This window comes from Hippoglossus hippoglossus, chromosome 20 (genome assembly GCF_009819705.1).
Source record: "Hippoglossus hippoglossus isolate fHipHip1 chromosome 20, fHipHip1.pri, whole genome shotgun sequence".
NCBI lineage: Eukaryota > Metazoa > Chordata > Actinopteri > Pleuronectiformes > Pleuronectidae > Hippoglossus > Hippoglossus hippoglossus.
This window is the reverse complement of record NC_047170.1, coordinates 19,263,283-19,281,692: the sequence shown is the minus strand read 5'-3', so window position 1 is coordinate 19,281,692 and position 18,410 is coordinate 19,263,283. Positions and strand designations below refer to the sequence as shown.

Sequence of the window (18,410 nt, the reverse complement as noted above, 5' to 3'; positions counted from 1 at the left end):
CAAACATGTCTCGTATCCAAAAACTGCTCTGATGCAGATCGATCAGCTTCGATCAGCTGAACTTCACAAACACCAATTAAATGTTTTTTGTTTTCAGACTTTTTTTACATTCCTCAGTTTTATCGACTCTAAATAAATCCTATATAACTGTGACCTTAAAAGATAGAGATATTCAGATATTTACATCTGTACTAAATAACCCGTTGTGCTCAACAAGTCTCACGTTAAACATTAAAAACACAATATCAACGAACATGAAACCGTTGTTTTAACCCAGAAAACATTGTGGCTGTGATCCACATTCAGCCTCTCAGAAATACAGAAGTTTCTTAGAATCCAACGAATGCATAACTGTTATTTTTACAGTTTAAAGTTGTCATTTCATTCTGGCATCATTCTTCCTCCTCAGAGTGAAATAAGCAGAGATCAGTTTTGAACACATATTTCAGCTGTAAATGGAAACTGAGTAGTTATCAGCTCTCACACCACAGGAAGCTTCTGTGACGTTTCAACACGAACACACCACAGACCACAGTGATGGGCTGACAGATGCTTTCACATGTGCACATGTTGATCTTAATCAGATGGTCCAGTTGTCTGAAGTGTGACTTGGTTCAGCTCTATCGTTATCATGTTTGTTTTAAACACATGCCTCTCCAACCACTTTGCTGCTTAATGAACATGGTGGCTGCTTACTGTAGGTTCATGGTCACTTCTGAACTTGGGTCTTATTTCAAGTGGCTCTGTGAAATATAGTAGACTCACACTCTGCAGTATCACAGGGAAATGACACGATGTTTGTCATCTCTCTCGACTGTTTGCTGTGTCATTCCTTCAGACGGCAGGAGGTGTGCAGGAGACGTTTTTTAAGACCTTGGATGATCTGATTTGTCACTATAAGAGGAAGAACCAGGGCCTGGTCATGCACCTGCGGCACTCTGTGAAAAGGAAGACGGCCTTGTTGATCCAACCCCGAAGACCGCCTGAAGATCCAGGTGAAGAAGACAAGCAGAGGATGTTTGAAGAAGCGTCGGACTATGAGAGTGTGTCATATATTTAAACCGATCTTTCTCTGTTGATCTCTCAGCATCTTCTTTAATTTGTGACGTATTTCATCTTCTTTTCTTCTCCTAGATGTTACGGACTCCGTCTATGTTGACGTCCTCCCTGAATAACTTCTACTTCAACACTTGAAAAAAGTGCTGAGGCCCACACTGGATTTAATTCAGAAGATTAAGGAAAGAAAACATGGATGAAACGAGGTTCAGACGTTCATGTTCACTAGAGGATGAATTCTACTGAGCTCCGTTCTCTATTTTTAAGCTTTTATGTGAAAAGGGGAAACGACTGTATGACTCATTACATGAGACCGTTTTCTACTTTATATGAAACATGCAAACTTACATGCGTATGGAAACTCTTGACCTATGTAGCTTACACTATTTAACGTTTACTGAGCATCAGCGCCCCCTGCAGCCACACGTTGGGATTCATCCTGTTGGGCTCCTTGTTCAGCGATTAAGTGGTTTTCTTCTGTGTAGATATTACCCATGATCCTCTGCTTCCTGCCCCAGAAGAGCTGCAGCTGTAACAAATCCACCAAACTCTGTTCATGATTCTTCATGTTTTAACAGTTTCCTGCTGAATATTGGAGATAAACTCTGGTTTTTAATAACTGTTTTTAACTGATCTCAGTTCAGCTTCACTCTTCACCTGGAGCTGGTTGTGACAGTTGAAGCTGACTCTCAGTCAGTTCTTCTCACAGGAGATGGAACCCACTCAGCAGAGTCACAGAGAACAGACGCTCAGGGAGAGAAGGAGGAAACTTTCTCATGTTCACACTCACACATCAGACTCACTTTATTCAAACTGTTGATTTTGGGTTAAAAAAAAGTTGTATATTGTCGCATTAAAGAAATTCCTCAATGCAGCAAATAAAAAGTCTGTCGTTCAGTTTGTTCCTCAGCTGCTTATTTTCCACCACAGTCAACATCAACATACATCGACAGTCGTTCAGGCCACAACTTCAGTTCTGTCTTTTGGTTTTTCAATTCCGAGACAAACCACTTTAACCACTTTCAGTTCTTTGACCTTAAACAGACTCACGGACACAACCTCTTGTTCTGCAAAGATCAAATTCACGAAGACAGAAGAAGCTCACGCAGAGTAAAGAGTCCTCTTCCCTGCGTCATGATAATAATGATAATAATGAAACAGTCTAAGTTATTACATTGTGCCGCTTGGATGATGTTCTGCAGATGTCACATTATGTGTGTTCGGATTGTAGTCATTATTAAAGAAAGAAAACTATAAACCTTTTACTTATATTCTATCTGATTGGTCTGAACTCCTTCACTTCTCTGTGGTTCCCTGTGACTCTTGTATTTCATCTAAATCTCTTAAACCGTCCATCGTTTCATCACCGTGCAAACGTGAGCCCTGTGCATGTTAAGCAGACGTCTCTGTATGTGTGCACACAAACATCACCACACTTCCTGTGTGTTTCTCACTCCTCGAGCACAAGCTGATCTGAGCCAGTTTGTGCTGTCTGTCTTTGTCACTGATCATTTTCAAGCATTAGCTTCATGATCTTTACAGATATATGTAGTTTGACCTTTGAACATTTGTATCTTTCTTTTGGGAGAAGGTGTTAATGTGGGGTCTCATGTTTTCCATTTATTTGAATGGATTCTGTAATAGTGAACATGTTTGAAACGATCATATTATTGTTTGTTAGGTGTCGCTCTGTTATTTTAACTTTATATCTAACTAACTAAATATACACAGAACAAAAAGAAAGAATATTTTACTATTAAGGTACAAAATATTGCAAATGTGAACAGTAAGAAGATTTAAATCTCGACTTATCTGATTCAGTGATGTTATCTAAAAATATAAACTAATATACATTTTATTTTTGTTCTCAATTTTTTTTAATTGCTTTTATTTTGTAAATAACAATTCTCGTTTCTTGCCCCTTGGTTTTGATTTTAAGGTCCAGTGTGTAAGATTTAGTAGAAATGGATCTATTTAATATAAAATAACCCTAGTGATGTTTTCACCAGTGTGTTTCATCTAAATTATACAAATTGTTGTTTTATTTACTCTAGAATGGGCCTTTATATTGAAATACACTATATTTACATCAGGGGGGGGGGGGGGTTCCTCTCTATGGAGGCCGCCATGTTTCTTGTAGTAGTCCAGACTGGACAAACTAAACCCTTTGAGTTTTTATGAAAACTGAAACTACCACAGGTTCTTTCATGTTTGGAAGAGGAGGGGGAGGTGAGAGGTGTTCAGCTGCAACACGACACTTCACCACTAGATGTCACTAGATTCTACACACTGCAACTTTAAGGGACGCCTGTCACGATGTGTTGTCCCAGAAGATTGTGATGAATGATATTATTGTCATCATTCTGAAACCACTTCATAGCAGTGATACAATAAGAGGATAGCATGATAATAATAACCCTAACAAAGAGCAGTGAACTTTAAAATCTTAAGAACATACAGTCTGAAGTTTGAATTAGAATTACAGATATTTAAAAAAGGGCTGAAGCCACTGAACCTTATAACACCTGCGCGGAGGCACACATGCAGGTGATGAGTTCAGGTAATGAAGCTGTGAACAGACGATGCTGCAAATAAATACACCACTGAAGATTATTTAGAATGATTCAGGTTTCAATCATTTAATTAAACTGTATTACAAAGTTATTACATAATCATAAAAGTTCACCAGACGGTTTTCTTTAGTAGATGAACAAACTGTGTTTGTCCCCTGTGTAGTGTTTGTTTCGATAGCAGCTGAAGGCAGCACTAAAAACAAGACTTAGGAACCTGAGTGTGTGTCCGTGTGTGTGTGTGTGTGTGTGTGTGAGAGAGTGCATGCGCGTGCGCGTGTGTGGGTGTGGGTGTGGGTGTGTTTGTGTGCGAGATGTCTATATTCATTTGGTTCAGTGAACTTCCACCACCTCAGGATGTAAAATAACTTCCGACAGGAGAAGAGAACTTGTGTCACTGATGTTCTTCCTGTTCTTTTACATCTTCCTGAGCCTGATACATCAACTCCAATGAAAGAAAAAACTTTTTCACATCCAGCTTTGTTCAGAGATGTTGTTTCCACTGGAACACAAGTCAATGCATTGAGAAACTGTAATGTGGATTCTCATGTTTTATTACCATCAAAAAGTTTCTTTGTTACTGTCTCTCCTTTCTTTTACCATTTCTATAAAACAAAGTTGGAAGTGCTTTAGTATTAGAATAATATTTGTTTCCACAGCTTATATCTGCAAGTGATCACTGACACTCAGTCACACACTGGGTTCCTGTTATCACACTTTGAGTCTGTTTGCTAACGTTTGTCACTTCTGCTCTCGCTCAGGAAGAAGGAGGAGATTGCAATTTTACTCGTGTTAAAGAGGGTGATGTGTTGAACTCGAGGTCAGGTTCCTCTTTATTTACACCGTGTTCACTCACTTCTCTCATCCACTGTGATTGTGTCGGGATCAGTCGCTGGAGAAGCTTTTGACTCGTTTACTGTTCGTTTGTCTTTATGACTTCAGCTTCGGTTATTAGGAGTTCACCAGGTTTCAGGTCTGTTCTTCAGGAGCAGACACGGAGGAGCGGAGACCCGGTGGTTCGGTGAGTAAACTCTTGTTTTCTTAACGACAGGTTTTATCTCCACATGGGTTCACTGTGTGTTTCTATGTGCTGTGAGCGGAGAAGAGGAAACTGTTAGAATGATAACAGACAGTCTGTGGTCCTGGAGAACCGACCCCAAATAAACTGTAGAAGAAGAAGCTTGTTTCTGAGAAATCTGCAGGGAGTTTGAGAGGAAGTGGTGGTGGTGGGGGGTAGCACTGTACAGAGTCACTTTCAGTTTCCATCACACAATGTTCACAATGGGACTCAGAGTCTGTGAGTCTACAGTCTGAACTCTGCAGAGATCGTAGCTGCAGAGTCTGAACCTCCGCTGCTCTGACTCGGTGTCATGAGTCAAACCAGCTGTTAACTCGTCTCTTCTTCCATTGATCCACATCCAGTTCTCACAGAGTGACAGAAAGATGTCTGGGTTCAAGTCTCTGGTTGTGTTGATCCTCAACATGTGGACTCTCACCACAGCAGGTACGTGAAGTCTGATCTTACTCAGAAATCACAGGTTCTGTTTGAACGTAGTACTTTGTACAGGCATGTTGGTTTCCATCAGACGAAGCAGGAAACAGGAGAAATGATTGTGAAGGTTTATAACAACATAGAGAAACACATGTTCTCTCTCTCCTGATGTTTCACATGATGGCCTGATACGATGACTTCAACACTTGTAAACCGACTCTTCAGTTCACTAATCACAACACTGTTGGGATCCAGGTTTGAATACCTGCTCCTTTAATAGTCGCCTCTTTTTAGATTCGCAGTCAGATCATTTCCGTCGCTGCAGTTTCCTCTCAATGGATTTTATTTTCTCAAAGAGTCAATCTCTGACCTACGAGTCTGAAGTGAAGTTAAATAAAGTTAAATTGAATCGACCTCTGGCTCTTGACAGCTGGTGATCATACATTTCATCGCCCTCGCCAAAGAGCTGCCTGAGGAAATTGCCTTGTTCTCCTGTGTGGACGCGCCGGCACTGGTTGTAGTGTCTGTGTGTGGAAACCAGTAGAAACACATGTCGTAGAGTGGCCAGTGTGAGTCCATCAGCAACAACACGTTATTCCACCGAGTCACTGGCTGTTTCTCACTTGTCTGATGTTCATGGAGCCGAGGGTTTGATTCTCCTTTACTGAGACTTCACAGTAAAATAAGAACTGAACAATGTGGACTTGAACCAGGAGACATGTTGTTTATGTTCCACATCAAGTCAAAGCTCAATCAAAACCACCACCACTTCCGCTGGTGACCCTTCACAATAAAGGTCCCCAACAGGTACACCGCTTTGGATGACAGGAAACACAAGTTCATTGACCAAACCTTCACAATAAGTCAACTAAATAAATTAGCTTACATTCACACTGGGTGATGATCAACTGGTTCTGCAGCTGAGCTGCGTTTATACCAGAGGTTTATACAGAGGTGTGTGTGTGTGTGTGTGTGTGTGTGTGTGTGTGTGTGTGTGTGTGTGTGTGTGAGTGTGTGAGTGTGTGTGTGTTATTTTGTACACACACACACACAGGATTCTAAAAAAATGAATCTTTCTTTACGTCTAAATTTCCAGATCCTAAATTCTTCTCATCACAAAGAATGTTCAGATTTTGCTGAATCTCAAAGTCAATTTTCTAAATGAACATTTCTGTGATCAACACACAACTTTCCCAGCTTGGTGTGAATCTGAGCCTCTTTTAGTCCATATTGTTGGTTTGACAGTAAATGTACGTTACACATTCGAATGCCTCGTGTGGCAGGAGGTTGTTTTTGTGAAAGCAGCTCAGATAAAACTACTGTATGTTAACTGTCAACAGCCAAACAGACAGACAGTTCCATCAGGATATTTACATTCACAATCCGTCTGAGAGCAAATGCTCTAATTGCACTTTTAAAGAAGCTTCTATTCACCACAGTTGATCCTGAACTGGTTGTTTTTTTTACCCGGTGTCTCACAGATGTCTCCTGGGTTTTAGCGGAGAGCTGCATCTTACCCTGCAGTTTTCAGCCTGGTAAAGACCCAGTCATTTACTGGACGAAGGTGGAAGCAGGAAACACTCGTGTCCACTCCTACTACAGAGACAGAGACCAGTTTGCACACCAGAGCGAGCGCTTCAGAGGCCGGACATCGCTGTTCACAGAGCAGATCTCCAGAGGAAACGCCTCGATCAGGCTGACGGGGCTGCAGCTTCAGGACCAGGGCAGATACAAGTGCTTCACCAGCACCATCAATGGAGACAAGTATTCATTTATCAACCTGAGAGCAGATGGTAAAGAAACTCACAGTGAAAACAGAACACAAATACTAGAAATGATATTTGTCTCTTATTGCTGTTACCTTGTTTAACATGTGTACTGTTGGGTTGAGTTGAAGCTGATACTTAAGCATTGGACGTCTCGCTGCTTGCCGGCACCATTACCTCTTTGAAACATGGTTAGTCACTAAAGTGCAATGAATCCTGGGACAGGTTGGACGGGGACGGATCCACTCGTTGGAGCTCGGTCTTCAAATGCAGCCCCTGAATTGAGACACAGCTCATGTCAGCAGCTCCACATATTGGCTCATATGTGACATGTTAAATAATAAGCACAATAAGTCAAATTAATGAAGAGCTCCACAGTGCACGAGGCAAAGATGATCAATGAGTTCTAAAAGAGAAATGTTGTCTTGCAGCTCCGGTGCGTCACGTGGACATTGAGCAGGTGGAGAACAGCTTCACCTGCCGCTCAGAGGGGATCTACCCCGAGCCGCAGCTCACCTGGTCCACCAGGCCTCCGTCCACCGTGACCCTTCAGATCCAAACCTCAGTGAAGGAGACGGAGCAGCAGCTCTATGAGATCAGCAGCACACTGACACTGTCAGACAGAGACACTGTTCTGATCTGCAGCCTCAGCACTCGCAGTGGCAGGAGGAGCGCGGTGTGGTATCAACCCAGTACGTTTAATCTGCTCTATGGAACTGAACCTTTGCTTGTTTCACCGTACTGCTGCATATTTATATCTGCTCCTACAGATAACTGACATTTTATATCAATGCTGATTCTCAATCTTTACTTCGTTTGTTTCTTTGTCTGCTGAACAGATTTCCACTAAACTAGTTGTGAGGATGGAACGTGGGCCACAGGTCCCTCAGTAGAGCTCAGACCTCCACAAGGCCCAACAGTCTCCTTATGAAACCACTTTGAAATTCACCAGGCCCAAGATCTGCACCAAAGTTCACACACTCATAAATATCAGTCCTCTAAATTTGTCAGATTGTTTCTTCATCTTCATCAGTTATTCGCAGGGAAATCAATGAAAAGGTTGAAAAACGTCCTCTCTCACAATGGTAACGTGAAAAAACAACAAATCCTGGATCCACACAAACATGTGATGAGTTCTTCTCTGAGCCTGACCCATAACACACCTTCCTGCCAAGTTTCATGGAAATCTGTCCAGTAGTTGTTGTGTAATGTTGCTTAAAGCCCAACAAACAAATGGAACATTGAACAGATCCATTAGTTTTCTTTCTTTAACATTGGACCTTTCTGGACATTTTCCCTGAGAGGACAGATGTGTGTGAAATGTGGTGCAGCTTGAATTGACTGTTGGTCCTTGGAGGAGATATCAGCTCCACTGAGTGACCTTCTAGTTCAGTTCATCACTCCAAGGCCACACCCTCCTCCACATGAATCATTCTGATGATAGGAAATGTTCAGAAAGTCTCATCAGAGCCTGAAACCACATTCTGACAATGATGATATTATTTGATCCCTTTTCTTTTCAGCTCCCGTCCATGTGTCACCGAGTGGAACAACAATCCACTGCACTGCTCCAAACACCAAACCCCCGACACACCTGGTGTGGAAGTTCAACCACAGTCAGATCATTGTGGACCAGACCGGGGTCGACGGCCCCCCCAGGGTCTCAGAGCAGTGGAGGCAGCAGGTGGAGGATGTGTCAGCGTCAGGCAGCCTCACGCTGCACCACTTATCTTCAGATCACCAGGGAACGTTCACCTGTGAACTCAGTAGTGAAGAGGAGACGCATTTCATCAACAGCTACGTGACGATAGAGGAAGGTAAGATCCCATGAGACGAGAACTGATTGATGAAATCCTCAGAGCGACTGTCAGACCTTAGGCTAGTGCAGTGAGCCCTGGGTTCCTCCTGGTGGAGCAGATCCCCCAGGGCTCCGTCCTCCAGCTCATCAGGAGCATCATGTCCACATGTTGTCAGGAGAACATACAGGAACGAGGAGGCCACACACACACACACTACACTTTACACTGAAGACACATCACTGCACTTTGTTGATGCTACAGTTCTACTCTCTGAATTACAGGTTTTTCAGGTTCAGTTGCACTAATTGTGGTCGGAGTACTCGTTGTGTGTGTAGCATTAGGAGCTGGAGCAGGATTCTTCTACTTTGATAGACTAAAGGTAAATATTAATATTTACAATAATTCTGCTGTTAATTTATTATGTGATGTTTCTTCTAATGATTATTTCTTTTGAACTCAGAGAAAAAAGAACAAACACAAAACGGACCATCCAGAGACGATAAAGTAAGTTTACTGTATATTCTTTACTGAGAGTTACAATATTCTGCTCTAAAGAATAACCCTGTTGTCATGGAGATGCTGTAAACTACTTTATTCTTGTCACGTTGCTCTAACAGCTTCATCTCAGCTGCATCAGCAGACACATCCTAAAGCATCAGTTTCTGAGAGTTCGTTCAAAAACCATATCGATATTAGAGTGAAAGAAAATCTGATACCGATATATCGGCCAATAAATTTATGAAAAAGATTTGACAATGATTCCTAAGATGTCGTTATCAAACCCTTACGGCAAAGAAATGTAACTGAGACTTTATATTTTACAGTTTAACCATGAACTGTATTATTAATAACACAAATACAAAGAACTTTAATTAAAATGTCTGCAACTGGCTGAATAATCGAGTGGTTGATTGAAATCTGCATCCAAACTAGTTGAGGCCTCCTGAGGTCACCTGTCTCACTCCTACAGACAAAGAGTTCAGTGTGTGTGTGTTCCCACCCTGCGTTTGTACGCCACCACCAACCAGTGCAGTGTCCGTCCCTCCAGGTTCAATAATATGAGGTCACTGTAACCTTTGACCTTTGACCACTGAAATCTAATCAGTTTCTCTTTGAGTCCAACTGGTCAAAATGTGAAGAAATCCCCTAAAGACAGACTTGAGACTTCAAGAGACCATGAACATGTTGTGTGACCTTGACCTTTGACCTCTGACCTCTGACCACCTGAATCTAATGAGTTCCTCTGTCAGTCTGAATGAACGCTTGAACCAAATCTGAAAGGATTCTCTTGAGGAGTTTTTAACATGTTCATGAGGCAAAGAGGGGATTTACCAGGGTGAGGGTCACATGATCACGTTTTGTATGAATGTTGTGTTTTCTGATTTTATTCTAACAGATATTTTCTTTAATTACAGACTCAGTGGTTGTGAACTCTCAGAGACTGACTGGGAAGAAGTGGCCTCAGCTCTGAAGTCAGACCCCTCACATCTGAGAGAACTGGATCTGAGTGGAAACTACCTGAAGGTTTCAGCAGTGAAGCTGCTGTGTTCTGGACTGGAGAGTCCAAACTGTCGACTGGAGACTCTGAGGTCCTTAAATCCTTCTTCACTTTTCAGACTTTCTTTCTTATTGGGTCATTATTTATTTAAATTGTCTCAGTTCTGCTCTGCTCACTGTCCCTCAGTCATCTGTCCCTCACCCAGCCTGTCAGTCACGTCCACCTCATCAGCTCCATTCACCTGCACTCACCTGCTCCTGATCACTAAGAAAGTGTCAGTAAATAACATGTGGACTGAGGCCGAGCACTCGTCCTCCTCAGGTTTTCAGAATAAGACACATTCTTATTGAAACACGTTGGACAGTTGATAAGTATAGAAACAAACAGGAAGTGACTGTCAGGAGCCATCCCTACTTTAAACAGTGTTTAATTACACAAACCTGCTCAGTGACCAACACACAGAGAAGAAGCTGATTAATGAAACAATGGTCCAACATGTCTGATCTGATATTTATCTTCAGGTCACAGACTGGACTGAGGTCAGCAGCATGTTGAGAGTCTGTGTTGACATGATGACGATCCACAACAACAGGAGGACACATTCTAATATTCATATTTCTTTATTCAGGTTGAAGTACTGCTGTCTGTCAGAGATCAGCTGTTCTTCTCTGGCTTCAGCTCTGAGGTCAAACCCCTCTCATCTGAGAGAACTGGATCTGAGAGACAACGACCTGCTGGACTCAGGAGTGAAGGAGCTGTGTGGTTTTCTACAGAGTCCAACCTGTCGACTGGAGACTCTGAGGTCAGACATCATGTTTTAATGTTAAAGGTTCAGTCTAAATATAATGTTTATATTTAAATATAAAGTATTTAATTCTAAAGTAATTAAATGTAAAGTATTTAAATATAGAGTATTTAAATATAAAATATGTAAATAAATAGTATTTAAATATAAATGGCTCATTCTAAAGTAAAGAAAACAACAACTGGTACAATTCAGATGAAACTAGTGAAAACATCTCTAGGATTCTTTTCTCTTCAGTTTCTAACAATGGATCCTTTCACCTGAATCTTCCACACTGGAGCTTGAAGGTCAAAGTGCAGAACATGTGTTCCTAACAGTGAACACTGATACTGAGCTGAGAGATGTTTGTAGAATGAGCTGAGGACCGAGTCAGGCTCAATGTGACTGAAGTTTTACTGACAGAGAAACAATCCAATGCTGGACAATGTGTACATGTAATGTTTCTGTGGAAGCTAACCAGGACTTGTCCCGGTGGTCCTGTGGACTGACCACATGACAGCGTGCTGCGTTGGTGTTCTGGGACTGGGCTCAGGGTCCAGAGTCCAAGTTGATTATATTTGATTCCTTTTATTTTTAGGAGCAAGTTCTTCAGCCCTGTTTCTTCCACTTTGGGTTCATTTCCAACATGAAACCCTTCCTCTGGTTTCAGGACTTACACGGGGTCGTCCATGCCTTTATCTTTTCACCACTAGATCTCTGTCCCGCCCTGTACACACGTGTTCCTCAGGCTCCCTGCACCACTTTCAACTGGTCCAACTGCTGCTCAGATCATCGCCACTTCAAGAAAACATGATCATAGAACTGCTCGCCCTTTGCACACATCAACTGTGGAACATGTTCTGACAAGTGGGTCGGACATTTTCTGGAGCTGAAGCAGCAGCAGGAGATTGTCCGGGTCCGACTCGTTCACAGCAACAGGAACATGTGGGAACATTCAGACGAGGGGCGGAGCCAAAACACATATCTCCATGATAACCATGGTTACGTTAAGTTATGTTAAGTTACAGGTTCACTGTGAAGGAGTTAGTGACGTCTCCAGGTGTCGTACATGTGAACGTAGTCCACTTGTTCACGTGTACGACTCCTGAACATGTCCAGCAAGATATTTAGAGACATCTAGTGGTGAAGTTACATATTACAAACAACTGAACCCGAGGACACGAGGACTTTCAAGCTGTTTTCAGTCATGAACTCTGTAAAATAGTGTCTGGACATTTTCTGGACTTTGACTTTCACATATGAAGAACGGGTGGAGCAGCAGGAGGCCGGACATGACGTATAAACTCTGCTGTGGAAAGATCAGTGTTGTTGTTTACAGCTCATCCACACCGGCGTCGGCCCTCATCACCAAAAGATCTGGAATCTCCTCGTGTTTCCAAGTTGACGTCTTCGTCTTCTACGTGTACGGCTCCTCTTCTTCATCCTGAGATATTTGTGTTCTTCCAGTTTCACGTCCGTCACGTGTTTGTGTCCTCAACACGTCCACTCGCTCTCTGTGAATCCTCTGGACATTCACCTGCTCTATTCTCACATGGACTCACTCAGAAACGTTATTAGGAGGCTGCAGGAAAAGTTCCAGAAAATGTCCAGAACAACTTGACTCAGACTTCAGGTCTGAAAACAGAGACAGTGATGTTTAGTCAAAGTCCTTTATTTTCACACATGAACTCAGTTTTATTTACAGTTAAGTTTTATTCTTTATTCAGGTTGAGGGGCTGCAGACTGACAGAGATCAGCTGTTCTTCTCTGGCTTCAGCTCGGAGGTCAAACCCCTCTCATCTGAGAGAACTGGATCTGAGTAACAACAACCTGAAGGACTCAGGAGTGAAGGAGCTGTGTGGTTTTCTACAGAGTCCAACCTGTCGACTGGAGACTCTGAGGTCAGTTCACTGACTGACTTTTGTAGATCTCATATCTATAAAACAGCATTTATACACAATTTATCTCATTTAATTCAAATTTAACATAATTCCTCTTCTTACATAACTTGAATTCATTCATTAATTAATCTGTGACATTTTAAATATTCAGCTACTTGTTAAAACACTGAGTTTAGTTCTGGATTTCCTAAACTGATCTGCAGGACAGAGACCGGGTCCAAATAATCTATTTGTACTGAATCAGGACTCGTTTTCAGTCCAACATGTCTGATTTCATATTTATCTTCCATGTTATGAGTCTGTGCTGACATGAATATGTGTCTGTTAATTTCACACATGAACTCAGTTTAATTTACAGTTAAGTTTTATTCTTTATTCAGGTTGTGGGACTGCAGTCTGTCAGAGATCAGCTGTTCTTCTCTGGCTTCAGCTCTGAGGTCAAACCCCTCTCATCTGAGAGAACTGGATCTGAGTGACAACTTCCTGCAGGACTCAGAAGTGAAGGAGCTGCTTGATCTACAGCAGAGTCCAACCTGTGGACTGGAGACTCTGAGGTCAGTAGATGGTTGGAGTCAGTCCACGCTGCTTTCATCAGTATGTTACTAAACACAGTCAGTATCACAGATCCAGGGTCTGTGCTACCAAGCAGGATTTGTGGTTATCAGGTTAACTTCAGGTTTAGTTTTTTCAGTCCTACGAAGCTCGTCCACTTCTTAACGAGGTAAATCACCATGGTAACTTCTGATGAACGGCTAACCTGCTCCAGGTTAAGTTGGAGATCGACCCGTATTGAAGCTCCGCCCACTGACCACAGTGACTCTCCACTGTTGTGTGGTGCACACTCTCCTTAAAGGGACGGATAAGGGAAGTTTAAATCAACGTCTGGTTGGTTCAGTTGATCTCTAACTCACCCAGAACATCTCAATCTCTCCAGACTCATCCTGTCACCAAAACACCAGATGCACTCAGTCAGCTTCCTGAAGATAGGTCCATGTGTTTCTATTGAGGAGTGATGTCAGAGGTGTCCACCACAGTGTGTCCTCAGAGACAGTGAGACCGTGTGTGTCCTCAGAGACAGTGAGACAGAGTGTGTCCTCAGAGACAGTGTGTGTCCTCAGAGACAGTGAGACAGTGTGTGTCCTCAGAGTCAGTGTGTGTCCTCAGAGACAGTGAGACAGTGTTTGTCCTCAGGGTCAGTGAGACAGTGTGTGTCCTCAGAGTCAGTGAGACAGTGTGTGTCCTCAGAGACGGTGAGACAGTGTGTGTCCTCAGAGACAGTGTGTCCTCAGGGTCAGTGAGACAGTGTGTGTCCTCAGAGTCAGTGAGACAGTGTGTGTCCTCAGAGACAGTGAGACAGTGTGTGTCCTCAGAGTCAGTGTGTGTCCTCAGAGACAGTGTGTGTCCTCAGGGTCAGTGAGACAGTGTGTGTCCTCAGTCAGTGAGACAGTGTGTGTTCCCAGAGACAGTGTGTGTCCTCAGAGACAGTGAGACAGTGTGTGTCCTCAGAGACAGTGAGACAGTGTGTGTCCTCAGAGACAGTATGTGTCCTCAGAGACAGTGTGTCCTCAGGGTCAGTGAGACAGTGTGTGTCCTCAGAGTCAGTGAGACAGTGTGTGTCCTCAGAGACAGTGAGACAGTGTGTCCTCAGAGACAGTGTGTGTCCTCAGAGACAGTGTGTGTCCTCAGAGACAGTGAGACAGTGTGTGTCCTCAGAGACAGTGAGACAGTGTGTGTCCTCAGAGACAGTATGTGTCCTCAGAGACAGTGTGTCCTCAGGGTCAGTGAGACAGTGTGTGTCCTCAGAGTCAGTGAGACAGTGTGTGTCCTCAGAGACAGTGAGACAGTGTGTGTCCTCAGAGACAGTGTGTGTCCTCAGACAGTGAGACAGTGTGTGTCCTCAGAGACAGTGAGACAGTGTGTGTCTTCCACTCGTCTTGTTAGTAAACAACAGATTCAGATCTCGTGGCCTCGAGTTATTTATCTCGTTCACACGTTATTATGTCGTGGTCACGTAATATATTTTTACCAAATGCCACCAGGGGGCGCTGTAACTTACACATTGACACGATCCCAGATGTTTCACCAGCTGTTCTTCCTGCATTTAGCAGCTGTGACTGAGTTTCTTTTATTCTGGATCATGTGTTTGTTCTCCTCTGATTTTTATTATCGAACAGTTTGATCCTGGTTGTGAAATATGAGGCTCTGCTGTCAGTCAAACTGTCCATGTCTGTGATTGGTCACACACAGTAGACCCCGCCCCTTTTATGTGCACGCTCAGATCTCGATGAGGAAAACCTGAGTTAACTTAACGAGTTGATAACCAGCGTCATGTGACCACTTAGCCTGACTGTGTCTGTCAGGTTCAGTTGAGCTGGATCTCAGAAAGATCTCCTGGACATGTTGAAGTGTCTTCGTAGTTCAGGCCTCAGTGTTTCCTCAGTGAAGCTGTGAGAGGACAATGAGGACAGACGTCAGGATTGGACAGAGACACAGAGAGACAACAGTCGGCCAATCAGACGAGCCACAAGCTGCTTGGGATCATGTGATTGAGTTGACGTGAAGACGACAGTTGTTGTTGTTTTCATGTGAACAGGAAATGAAGCTGGACCACAGCTGACAGCCTCACACGAGGAACAGAGACGCTGTCGTCTTCATCTGATCTGAGACAGTTTGTTCTCTCACTTCATCAGTGAAGAACTGATCAGGTGGATCTTTGTCACAGCTCTGAGATCAGTGGGACTGAAGCCTCTCCTCATCACCATGGTAACCAGGAGCTCTTTATACAGAGCAGAACCTCTGCTGAGGTCCATCTGTCTCATCTGGTCCCAGTTTGTCAGAAGCAGATGTTCATCAACACACAGTGAAACATGTCTTCACCTGTAACAGCAGTAAATCCACCTCTCAGGTGTCCACTCTGCACTTTGACATGCAGAGGAAACACACTTAGCTCTTAGCGTGTTCATTCCAACACGTGAACATGAAGCAGAGAGGAAGCTGCTCCACCTCTGAACAGGACTGAAGTCCCTGCTGCTCTTTCTACTGGATGTGCTGCATCACTGACTCACAGCTGATGAAGTGAGTCTCTGGAACACTGATGTCTTCTTCTCTCAACAGATGGTGATCTTTGTGGAGCTGAGTGTGAAGAGGACAGTGTGTGTGGACGGAGGCTGAGCTGTGTCCTGAGGATCCAGAGGCTGAAGCAGCAGCAGCTTGTGTGTAGAGCGGCTCTGACTGGGCCTTGTTGCTGGGAGGCAGAGTGGAGACAGAGCTCCAGAGGAATCAGAGGAGGTTGTTGTAATATGTAACTTCACCACTAGATGGCCCTCCACACCGATTGTGTTTGTTCACATGAAGAATGTGTTTATTGAAGTGACACAACACAAGCAGAATATATAACCCCTTTAAATTTATATATATAAATATATATATATATATATATTAACATTTTAACAGCACATTATTCTACAGTATTTGTCACCAGTTATAATTTAGATAAAAGTGAAGGAATCTACACGAAAACACTGAAATCTGCTTACAATCATATTTTGTTTATATGCTGCTTATAAACAGCGACTTTCAAGTGTGTTAGCATTATAATAATAATATATGCAGAACAAAAATAAAATCAAAGATGTCCGCTGAGTTTAAATGTTTATTCAAACCACACAAATCAAATTGAAATACTAGTTTAATTATTCTGTTATTCTGTTGTTATTAAAGAAACAAACAACTATGCACCTGGACCCACAAATAATATAGAGGCAACAAACTCTAGACCCACATGGCACTGAGTGTGTGTGTGTGTGTGTGTGTGTGTGTGTGTGTGTGTTACAGCAGCCGTGGGTTTTCCTCTCTGTAGTCGTGTGTGTCTCCCTTAAAGGGCAGGTGGGGGGGGTGGTTGCAGATTCCCATCAGGAAGATGATGATGGTGCCGAGCGTCATCACCGGAGTGACCAGGAAGAGGCAGAGACGATCCACCGTGCGAGCGATGCCGCTCCAGTTGTCTTTCTCCTGTGAACACACAGTCACACGTTCCGTTCTGCACACATGGCTGAAGGTGTGTGTGTGTGTGTGCGTGTGTGTGTGTGTGTGTGTGTGTGTGTGTGTGTGTGTGTGTGTGTGTGTGTGTGTGTGTGTGTGTGTGTGTGTGTGTCACCTCGTTGTAGTCGTTCTTGTTGCGCATGTGTTTGATGATGTAGTTCGCTCCGTCCACCGCCGGCTTGATCTCTGCGTACAGCTGCTCTGTCATCCCTCCGTCGTCCTGTGGACTCACCACTGCACAACCAGAGCAAACACACAGAGCAGGTTGGTGTAGACAACACACCCACACAACAACACAAAGAGCTCACACACAAAGGAGTGTGTCTTTTCACTGGTTCCTCACAGAATCCTTCATGGATCTTGATGAAAGCAGTCCGACACATTGAGGGGCCTGATCTCTGTGAGTGGGTGTGAGGTGGAGCAGCTTGATGGAATCTAACTGACTGAGTGACCTTCTCTCGAACCTGCAGCGTGTGTGGTCCGTGTGGTCAGTCCGTGTCTCACTGACTGCTTCTCGAACATCAGCTCGCTGCGGGACTTGAAGCTGTAGTACTCCTCCGCCGCGGCGATGTACCCCACCGAGCTGGACCGCCGGGGCAGCGCTCGATCCCAGTGGGGCTCCTCGTCCGAAGGGTGGGACATACGCAGGATCCGGGGCAGGCGCTCCAGGAAGAACTGGACAGAGAAGAGGGGAAATTAAAAGAGGCTTTAAAATGTATACTTAAAAAAAAGTCTTCTTTGAAGAAGCTAAAGTCTTTGAGCCACAGCAGGAAAACGCTCGGTCATCTTTTTAAATACAGACTGATTAGAAATAAGATCCAGAAGTCACACCAGAATCAAACCAGGTCAAATTGTTCCAAAAGAAAACTGGTTAATCGCAGAGAAACTGTGTGTGTGTGTGTGTGTGTGTGTGTGTGTGTGTGTGTGTGTGTGTGTGTGTGTGTGTGTGTGTGTGTGTGTGTGTGTGTGTGTGCGCGTGTGTGCGTTACCTTCTTGGTCCAGTCAGACATGACGTGTGTGCTCGGGGTCCTGAAGTGCAGGTTGAGGACGACCACACAGTTCAGCACCACCACTGTAACCAGCACCATGATGAACATCAAATACCTGAGACACACACATGAAACAGAAAACTCAATATTTCATCCTTGGTATCCTAGATTGTCTGTCTTTATTAGGTGTGTGTGTGTGTGTGTGTGTGTGTGTGTGTGTGTGTGTGTGTGTGTGTGTGTGTGTGTGTGTGTGTGTGTGTGTGTGTGTGTGTGTGTGTGTGTGTGTGTGTGACCTACTTGACAATAAGTGGCACAGACATGGAAGTCTCCGGGAGTCTTTGAGAAATCAGCAGCAGAAACACAGACTGAGCCAAGAGCACAGAGATGGACAAGGTCATCTTCTCACCACCTACACACACACACACACACACACACACACACACACACACACACACACACACACACACACACACACACACACACACACACACACACACACACACACACACACACA

The 18,410-nt window shown here is 43.6% G+C and overlaps 4 protein-coding genes and 1 long non-coding RNA gene across 8 annotated transcripts in view; 2 read left to right on the top strand and 3 right to left on the bottom strand.

Annotated features, from left to right (window-relative positions):
• Positions 1–1,573, top strand: part of si:ch73-264p11.1 (uncharacterized protein LOC100000923 homolog) — a 2,974-nt gene extending 1,401 nt beyond the window's left edge. Inside the window, exons 3-4 of the mRNA XM_034571769.1 lie at positions 839–1,043; positions 1,135–1,573. Coding sequence (XP_034427660.1) covers positions 839–1,043; positions 1,135–1,175 — 246 coding nt within the window. The 3' untranslated portion in view covers positions 1,176–1,573. The remainder of the gene's footprint in view (positions 1–838; positions 1,044–1,134) is intronic.
• Positions 1–10,573, bottom strand: part of lipib (lipase, member Ib) — a 21,775-nt gene extending 11,202 nt beyond the window's left edge. Inside the window, exons 1-2 of the mRNA XM_034571733.1 lie at positions 10,563–10,573; positions 6,171–6,176 (exon numbers count right to left, since the gene is read on the bottom strand). The gene's annotated coding sequence lies outside the window, so the exon portion shown is untranslated. The remainder of the gene's footprint in view (positions 1–6,170; positions 6,177–10,562) is intronic.
• LOC117753567 (acetylcholine receptor subunit delta-like) overlaps positions 1–18,410 on the bottom strand; it is a 22,464-nt gene that overhangs the window by 705 nt on the left and 3,349 nt on the right. Inside the window, exons 8-13 of one of the 4 annotated variants that reach the window (XM_034571736.1) lie at positions 18,194–18,305; positions 17,897–18,011; positions 17,372–17,582; positions 17,023–17,141; positions 16,677–16,877; positions 6,073–6,149 (exon numbers count right to left, since the gene is read on the bottom strand). In XM_034571736.1, the coding sequence (XP_034427627.1) occupies positions 16,695–16,877; positions 17,023–17,141; positions 17,372–17,582; positions 17,897–18,011; positions 18,194–18,305 (740 nt within the window). In that variant the 3' untranslated portion in view covers positions 6,073–6,149; positions 16,677–16,694. Of the gene's footprint in view, positions 1–561; positions 609–6,072; positions 6,150–13,706; positions 13,710–16,504; positions 16,878–17,022; positions 17,142–17,347; positions 17,583–17,896; positions 18,012–18,193; positions 18,306–18,410 lie in introns of those variants that run through there. The other 3 variants (XM_034571735.1, XM_034571737.1, XM_034571734.1) reach the window with 3 other exon arrangements.
• The window catches only part of LOC117753549 (protein CIP2A homolog), a 17,324-nt gene continuing 13,975 nt past the window's right edge, over positions 15,062–18,410 (bottom strand). The window contains exon 24 of the transcript XR_004612256.1: positions 15,062–15,071. The gene's annotated coding sequence lies outside the window, so the exon portion shown is untranslated. The remainder of the gene's footprint in view (positions 15,072–18,410) is intronic.
• LOC117753604 overlaps positions 16,803–18,410 on the top strand; it is a 20,632-nt gene continuing 19,024 nt past the window's right edge. The window contains exon 1 of the long non-coding RNA XR_004612277.1: positions 16,803–16,929. This is a non-coding gene — a long non-coding RNA (uncharacterized LOC117753604). The remainder of the gene's footprint in view (positions 16,930–18,410) is intronic.